General features: G+C 44.0%; 1 protein-coding gene across 1 annotated transcript; it reads left to right on the plus strand.

The window, feature by feature from the left end:
- The first annotated feature begins 4,233 nt into the window (after nucleotides 1-4,233).
- LOC134464355 (NLR family CARD domain-containing protein 3-like) lies at nucleotides 4,234-6,154 on the plus strand. The gene has a single exon (XM_063217818.1). The coding sequence runs from the start codon at nucleotides 4,234-4,236 to the stop codon at nucleotides 6,112-6,114; it is 1,881 nt and encodes a 626-aa protein (XP_063073888.1). The 3' UTR covers nucleotides 6,115-6,154.
- Nucleotides 6,155-9,470: the final 3,316 nt, after the last annotated feature.

The following is a 9,470-nucleotide window of genomic DNA, read 5'->3' on the forward strand; positions in this document are numbered from 1 at the left end:
AAAGTTCTGAAGATCATGCCAAGATGTGCGGGTAAAAAGAGGTGTGGATGTAGCATCAGACATCACCTCTTGATAATGAGTGCAAAGCTACGACTCCAACCACCAGCGGACGAATGCGATACAACGTTGGGCTTCTCAAGAATAAAGAAGTGCAGACAAAATTCCAGATCAACCTTTCAAACAGATACCATCAGCTACAGATACTGGAAGAAGACATTGACACTGACATGGAGACAAGATGGCAACACACAAAGAAGTTGTGGAAGGACACATGTGAAGACGTTCTGGGGAAAAATGAGACAAAACACAAAGAATGGCTATCCATGGAAACACATCAGAAGCTGAAAGAAAGGAAGGAGAAGAAAGACCAATTGAACACGAGTACCACAAGACTGGCGAAAGCAAGGGCACAGAAGAACTACACAAAAGCCAATAAAGAGGTGAAGAGAAGCATCAGAAAGGACAAACGAGATCATATAGACAATCTGGCCAAACAAGCGGAAATGGCAGCAGGTCAAGGCAACCTGAGAGACCTCTATATGATAACTAAAAAGTTAGCAGGCAAATTCCAACAGACTGACAAGCCAGTGAAGGACAAGGATGGAAAACCACTCACAACAAATGAAGATCAGCGAAGACGTTGGGCAGAACGCTTCAGTGAGATACTGAACCAACCTATCCCAGCAGAGCCACCAGATATTCCACCAGCGGAGGCAGTACTACCAATTAGCTCATGTAAGCCCAGCAAAGCAGAGATCATGAAAGCGATCACTTCCATGAAGGATGGGAAAGCTGCAGGACCAGAAGTACCAGCAGAAGCCATCAAAGCTGACATAAAGACTGCTGTCAATATGCTCCACTGCCTTTTTTCAAAGATCTGGGAGGAAGAGACAATCCCAGAAGACTGGAGAGAGGGAACCCTCGTCAAGATCCCAAAAAAGGGTGATCTCACCAGCTGCAACAACTACAGAGGAATAACCCTGCTTTTAGTCCCAGGAAAAATTCTCAACCGCATACTACTGGACAGGATGAGCAAAGCTGTGGACCCTTTCCTGAGAGACCAGCAAGCCGGATTCCGAAGCAACAGATCCTGCACAGACCAGATCTGCACTCTCCGCATCATTGTGGAACAATCTATTGAATGGAACTCTTCCCTATATGTAAATTTCGTAGACTATGAAAAAGCCTTCGACAGTGTGGACAGGGAGACACTGTGGAAACTACTGCGGCACTACGGGATTCCAGAGAAAATCATCAGCCTGATTCAGAAAACCTACCAAGGAATGACATGCAAGGTGCTACATGCAGGCCAAGTGTCTGACAGTTTTGAGGTCAGGACCGGAGTTCGGCAAGGATGCCTCCTATCACCCTTCATGTTCCTATTAGTTATTGACTGGATCATGAAGAACACAACATCAGGAAAGAAAAACGGTATTCAGTGGACCCTGTGGACGCAACTGGATGACTTAGACTTCGCAGACGACCTGGCGCTCCTCTCGCACAACCACAGGCAGATGCAGGAAAAGACCACCGAATTGGTCAAGACATCTCTAGGCGTAGGGCTAAGGATAAACAGGAAGAAGACCAACATAATGAAGTTTAATAACTTGACCAACAATCCAATAGTAATAGAAGAGGAAATTATCCAGGAAATAGAATCCTTCACCTACTTGGGCAGCATCGTGGATAAACAGGGTGGCACCGACAAAGATGTAACAGCAAGAATTGGAAAAGCAAGAGCAGCCTTCATCATCCTGAAGAGCATCTGGTCCTCCAAGGAGATATCTATGACAACCAAAGTCCGGATCTTCAATTCAAACATAAAATCCGTCCTTCTCTACGGCTCTGAAACGTGGAGGATGACAAAGAAGACCGTACAAAGGTTACAAACGTTTATTAACAGTTGTCTGAAGAGGATTTTCAGGATTTGGTGGCCAAACAAAATCAGCAACGAGGAACTCTGGAGGAAAGGGAATCAGGAGCCAGTGGAGAAACAAATACTAAGGAGAAAGTGGGGTTGGGTTGGGCACACCCTTAGGAAACCAGCAACTACCATCACACGGCAAGCCTTGACGTGGAACCCACAGGGAAAGAGGAAGAGGGGACGGCCTAAAAACACCTGGAGGCGGGACTCTGAGGCGGAGCTGAAGAGGTTGGGAACCAGCTGGGGAGAGGCGGAAAGGACAGCCCAAAACCGTGCTGCATGGAGAGCAGTCATTGATGGCCTATGCTCCATTGGGAGCGATGGACTTAAGTAAGTAGTAAGTAAGCAATTGTATCAATGGTATTTTGTGAGTGTTAATCATATGCAATGCCAAAATATTTTTGTAGAAAAATATGTATTTTCTTATAAACACTATCTTAGTTGGCCATTTTGAAAATGTGTTTTTCCCCACAATGCCTCAATTTCTAATATTAATGAGCACATCAAGAAGTAAATGTGCACCAGTTTCCATGGTTTTACTAAAAGTGCCTGAAGGATTTATTAAAATGTGTTTGCCATATTTGATTTGGCAGCCATCTTGAAATGTAAACTTTTTTGCAAAGTATCGAGTTCTTTTATCAATCAAAATATAAAAAAGTTACTGTGCACAAATTTCCATGCCTTTACTACAAACTGTCGGGTAGCTTCATTAATATGGGTTGGCCATAATGGATGTGGCGGCCATCTTGAAAATACATCATTTTTAGCAATGCCTCCAATGGTAATATTTATCAGCATATCAAGAATGATATGTGTACCGATTTTCATGCTTTTAATACCAAGTGTCAAGAAGATTCATTAATATGGGTAGGCCATATTGGATTTGGCGGCCATCTTGAAAATGCTACATTTTTCGTAACGTCTCCAATGCTAATATTAATCAGCATATCAAGAATGATACACTATGTACCAATTTTCATGCTTTAAATACCAAGTGTCAGGTAGATTCATTAATATGGGTCGGCCATACTGGATTTGGCGGCCATCTTGAAAACAATGCATTTTTCACTACATCTCCAATGCTAATATTAATCAGCATATCAAGAAAGATATGTGTACCGATTTTTATGCTTTTACTACCAAATATCAGGTAGATTCATTAATATGGGTCGGCCATACTGGATTAGGCGGCCATCTTGAATACAATGCATTTTTCGCGATGCCTCCAACGCTAACATTAATCAGCATATCAAGAAGGATATGTGTACCGATTTTCATGCTTTTACTCAAAAGTGCACGATAAGGCCCTTTTGTGTGTCCCATCCGCTGGACTATACGCCATCTGGGCTGAGCAATGCATCACTTTAGAATCGGGACCCTTATTCCACATCTGTTTTCACACTGTTCAGGGTTTGTTCACACAGTGTACCAGGAGCTTATACACATTGTATTCTGGCCCTTACTGCTTACTCATACATAGAAATTTAGGTCTACTAGGTCCTTACTAGGGTTATATTAGTAATAAATCCCTTATTGTGCATGAACAAGACATTTGCGAATAAATATCTAACAACTGTCCGATTTTGCTTAGTACATGCCTCACAAGTTACTTACACAGGCATTAATATTGTGTGTATAAGTGCTAATAGATGTATCCCTAAAATAAAGTGTTACCATTACTACTAGTTTGTCTGTCTGCCTGTGTGTGTGTGTGTGTGTGTGTGTGTGTGTGTGTGTGTGTGTGTGTGTGTGTGTGTGTGTGGGTGTGTGTGTGTGTGTGTGTGTGTGTGTGTGTGTGTGTGTGTGTGTGTGTGTGTGTGTGTGTGTGTGTGTATGTGTGTGCGCGTGCGTGTGTGTGTGTGCGTTTGTGTGTGTGTCCAGCCCCATGCAGCCTAAGAGATCATCCTATCCAGTACAGAGCCATGCTCAAAAAAACGTGACAACTATGAGTAACTAAAAACCATGGTTCAGTTCTCATAGTAAAACCATGGTCCATTTTATATGACAATATGGTACAGTGTTTCTCAACCTTTTTTTAGGCGAGGCACCCTTTCAATTCATGAAAAATTTCAAGGCACCCCAAGCCAACAAACTGTAACATGGCATCGCATCCAATACCACACAAGCTTAGAAAATTAACACATTTGGAGATGTCATACAACCTACGTTCAAAGTTACAGCTTACTGGGGAGACCTAAATTTATTTTATGGTGCGTAAATGGCATATGATATAGTATACCAATATATCATATATTATTTTTTTGTGTTATGTTTTGCACAGTTTCCATTCTGGCCCATTAAGTCTGGAGATGCAGCAGGCCCACAAATCCCACCTGCTGAAGAAGTTTCAGTGTCTGATGGAGGGCCTCACACAACAGGGAATCCCCACACTGCTCAGAGATATCTACAGAGACCTCTACATCCCACAGGGGGGGACATGGGGGGTCAATGAAGAACATGAGGTCAGACAGATAGAGAGAGCATCCTGGAGAGAGGCAGACCAAGACAGGCCAGTCAAATGCAGTGAAGTCTTTGAACACTTATCTAAACAAGTCAAACCCCTATCTGAACAAGCCAAGCCCTCATCTAAACAAGTCGAACCCTCATCCACACAAGTCAAACCTATTGGAATTGTGCTGACAAAGGGAGTGGCAGGCATTGGAAAAACAGTCTCTGTGCAGAAGCTCATTCTGGACTGGGCTGAAGGAACGTCCAATCAGGATGTCGACTTCATATTTCCTCTTCCTTTTCGGGAGTTGAACCTGATGAAGGAGAAATCCATCAGTCTGGTGGATCTTGTGAAACACTTTTTCTCAGACGTGAAGGATCCAAGAGTCTTCACCAGTTCAGAGAAAAAACACATGTTCATCTTTGATGGTCTGGATGAATGTCGACTTCCCCTTAACTTCTCCTTAAACCCAGAGTGTTGTGATGTGTCAGAGTCAGTCCCAGTTGACGTTCTGCTGACAAACCTCATCAAAGGGAATCTGCTTCCATCTGCTCTCATCTGGATCACCACCCGACCAGCAGCAGCTCGTCTGATACCTCCTGAGTGTGTGAACCGGGTGACAGAAATAAGGGGGTTTAACGACCAACAGAAGGAAGAGTACTTCAGGAAGAAGCTCAGTGATGAGAGCCTGGCCAGCAGAATCATTGCTCACCTGAAGTCATCCAGGAGCCTCTACATCATGTGCCACATTCCAGTGTTCAGCTGGATTTCAGCTACAGTAGTAGAGAGAACATCAGATGGATCAGGGAGCGTAGAAATGCCAAGGACTCTCACACAGATGTACACACACTTCCTGATCATTCAACTTACAAATAAAAACACCAAGTACACAGAGCATGAAGTAAGAGATGAAGAGATGATTTCCAAGCTGGGGAAACTAGCATTCCAGCAGCTGGAGAAGGGAAATCTGATCTTCTATGATGACGACCTGAGGGAATGTGGCATTGATGTCACAGAAGCGTCAGTGTACTCAGGAGTGTGCACTCAGATCTTCAAAGAGGAGACTGGGCTTTACCAGGGGAGGGTGTTCAGCTTTGTACATCTGAGTATTCAGGAGTTCCTTGCAGCTTTGTATGTGTTCCTCTGCTTTAGCAACAGCAGGAGAAACATGTCTGGCCAACAGAAATCCTCTCAGCTCTCTGCTCTGTTCAGAGCAGCAACACTTCAAGACCTACACAAGACTGCAGTGGATCTGGCTTTAGAGAGTAGGAATGGACACTTGGACCTTTTCCTCCGCTTCCTTCTGGGCCTCTCCCTGGAGTCCAATCAGAACCTCTTAAGACATCTAATGCCACAGAACAGCAGCCAATCACAGAGCTCAGAGCCAACAGTGCAATTAGTCAAACGTAACATCAGGGATTATTCTAATGGAGGCAGTAACAGATATCAGAGTGGGTCAGACAGACAGATCAACCTGTATTACTGTCTGAATGAGCTGAATCAGCATGCTGTAGTGGAGCACATTGACAGGAGCTCAGGAGAGCTGTCTATAGAGATGCTCTTACCAGGACAGTGGGAGACTAGGGAGTTTAGGTTTAAGACTTCAGCAGAGTATCTGAAAAGGTTTGACCTGCAGAAGTACATCAAGACACCAGAGATGGACCAGACTGAACTCCTCAGCCCAGATGACGTTCTTCAGAAGCTGACTGATGTGTTCACATCCTCCACCTCAGCACAGTGAGTGTGTGTGTGTGTGTGTGTGTGTGTGTGTGTGTGTGTGTGTGTGTGTGTGTGTGTGTGTGTGTGTGTGTGTGTGTGTGTGTGTGTGTGTGTGTGTGCGTGTGTGTGTGCGTGTGTGTGTGTGTGTGTGTGTCTGTGCGTGCGTGCGTGCCTGTGTGCGTGCCTGTGTGCATGCCTGTGTGAGTGTGCATGTTGTGTGCGTGTTGTGTGTGTGTTGAAAGTGTTGGTTGACTTACTGTAACCCAATGTCTTCTCCAGGCTGGATGACGTTACCCTGTCAGAGAAGAGCCTTTCCTGTCTTGCCTCTGCCCTGACCTCACACTTCTCACGTCTCACACAACTGACACTGGAGGACAAAAGCAGATCATCACGTCACTTGTCATCACTGCATGTGTCATCTTCAGCTGGGTGCCATCCAGACTGCAAGCCCAGGGAGTTCAGGTACTATACCTTCACTCTACACATCCTGCTATCCTTTTACAAATTTAATAACAGTGATAATTCATCAAATGGGGAGAAATAATATGTAAACTACAGTGCCCTCCATAATTATTGGCACCCCTGGTTGAGATGTGTTAAAAGCCTTAAAATAAATTCAGTGTTTATTGCAGATGAATACTGTCACACTGAAAATTGTAGAAAAATGTAGCCTTCAACTCAAATTAATTGTAAGAAAATAAAAAAATCCCTGACTAAAAAATAATTATTTTTCATTAAATCACCTGTTCCACAATCATTGGCACCCTTAACAATTCCCAGGAAATAAATATAATTGAAGCATTTCTGTCATTTCTACAGTAGTTTACAAAGTTTACCAGAGTATGCAGGAACATTTAATTAGTAATTCATCACTTCCTGTTTCCCTGGGGTATAAATATGACGTGACACCGAGGCCATTTCTCTTATCCACTCTTAAACATGGGAAAGACAAAGGAACACAGCATACAAGTGAGGCAGATGTGCGTCGACCTTCACAGGTCAGGCAGAGGCTACAAGAAGATTGCCACTCAACTGCAGCTGCCCATATCCACTGTGAGAGGAATAATTAAGAAATTCAAAACAACTGGAACAGTGGTAAACAAGCCTGGACGAGGACCCAAGTTTATTTTGCCACCACGCACAGTGAGGAGGATGGTAAGAGAAATCAAAAGATCTCCAAAGCTCACTGTTACAGAATTACAACAAATGGTAGCATCCTGGGGTCACAAAGTCTCCAAATCAACCATCAGGCGCTGTCTACACGCCAACAAGCTGTTTGGGAGGCATGCACGGAGAAAACCTTTCCTCACTCACAATCATAAACGCAAGCGTCTGGAGTTCGCCAAGCGGTATTGGGGCTTCAACTGGGACCGTGTGCTTTGGTCAGATGAGACCAAGATTGAGCTTTTTGGCAACAAACACTCTAAGTGGGTCTGGCGTACCACGAAAGATGCGCATGCTGAAAAGCACCTAATACCCACTGTGAAGTATGGGGGTGGGTCAGTGATGCTGTGGGGCTGTTTCGCTTCCAAAGGCCCTGGGAACCTTGTTAGGGTGCATGGCATCATGAATGCTTTGAAATACCAGGACATTTTAAATCAAAATCTGTTGCCCTCTGCCCGAAAGCTGAAGCTGGGTCGTCACTGGGTCTTTCAGCAAGACAATGACCCTAAACATATGGCCAAATCTACACAGAAATGGTTCACCAGACACAAAATCAAGCTCCTCCCATGGCCATCTCAGTCCCCTGTCCTCAACCCCATTGAGAACCTGTGGGGTGAGCTGAAGAGGAGAGTACAGAGGAGAGGACCNAGGGCCCGGTTGCACAAAACACCTTAAGTTAAGTATTTCCCTTAAAGTCTGAGTTAAGGGTCCCCTAAGTGAAAGTCAGTTGCACAAACACCCTTAAAATTTCCCCTTAAGTTTTCCTTAAGGGTTTCCCCTTAAATATTTAAGAGTTTCCCTTAAAGTTAAGAAATCCCTTAAAGTTCGTTAATATCGTTGCACAAAAGACCTTAACAACCAAGTTAAGGGAAAATATCTAAGGGACCGATATTGTCGCCTTAAGTCAGACATGGCTGAGTTTATGAACATTCAGCAACGTGATCAGCGGATTCAAAGAAGAGTTTTCCGCGACCGGGAGAACCCAATGGATACGCTTACCGACGAACAGTTAATTATCAATTATAGATTCGATAGACAATCCATATATGAATTATCCGACCGTCTCGAATTGGACCATGCTACTTTCAGGAGTTGTGCTCTCCCTGCCGTCTTGCAGCTGATGATTGCGCTGCGTTTTTACGCGACTGGATCGTTTCAATCGGTCATTGGGGACATTTTCCATGTGCATAAATCAACCGTGTGCCGTGTGGTGCACCGAGTCTCCAATGCTCTCACCCGACTCTTAAACGCCTTTATCAAATTCCCATCAAAACCGGAGGAGGACGACATAGCCGCAAACTTTTTTGCAGTGGCCGGGTTTCCCAGAGTCTGTGGAGTGATAGACGGTACCCACATCATGATCCAAGCGCCGTCAGAATATGAAGATCAGTATGTTAATAGGAAGCATTACCATTCAATCAATGTTCAATTAATATGCAATCATGTTAACAAAATTACAAACGTAGTGGCGAGGTGGCCAGGGAGTATACACGACGCACGTATCCTGGATGAAAGCAACATCGCAAGAGAGTTTGAGGAGGGGAGGCACAAGGGGATACTGCTGGGTGACAGTGGGTACCCGTCGACTCGTCCTTGGCTAATGACACCCTTGAGAAATCCTACCAACAGACCTCAGGCAAGTTGTCTTTTTGGCTTATAGGCCCATTTTAATTTAACCTAGGCATATTGCCTGCAAATGTGTCTAATATCAATTATTCTGTTGCTCCACAGGAAAAGTACAACCTCAGTTTGTGCAAGACAAGAGCCATCATCGAAAGGGTCAATGGCCAGCTTAAAAGACGGTTCCACTGCCTGCACTCGGAGCTTCGTGTTGAACCTGGCAGGGCATGCAAAGTCATCCTTGCGTGTGTTGTTTTATTTAACATGTCAAAAGACTTTCCGGACTTTGAGAGAGAGGTGGAAGAGGAGGATGAAGACGTCGAACAGGATGAAGAGTGGGGGGGTATGGAGAATGGCAATGTTGTGAGAGACACGATCATCAACAATTTTTTCAGCTAGTCTAATCAGCCTAATAATAATAATTAAAATAGTGTTTACAACATCATTGCCTGTTTTTTTTGTTTTTTTTTAAAATGAAATAGGCTAGGTCTATTAATGCAAGGTGTTTTTCAATGCAAGAATATTTTAATTTCAATTTTACTCTTCAATTGGTGTGACAACAATAGTAATTTCCTCAGACAGCTTGTTCAGCTT

This window comes from Engraulis encrasicolus, chromosome 15 (assembly GCF_034702125.1).
Source record: "Engraulis encrasicolus isolate BLACKSEA-1 chromosome 15, IST_EnEncr_1.0, whole genome shotgun sequence".
NCBI classification, from domain to species: domain Eukaryota; kingdom Metazoa; phylum Chordata; class Actinopteri; order Clupeiformes; family Engraulidae; genus Engraulis; species Engraulis encrasicolus.

Excerpts from the sequence above, each read along its gene's own strand:
- LOC134464355 (XM_063217818.1), top strand. The coding sequence starts at position 4,234 with ATGCAGCAGGCCCACAAATCCCACCTGCTGAAGAAGTTTCAGTGTCTG.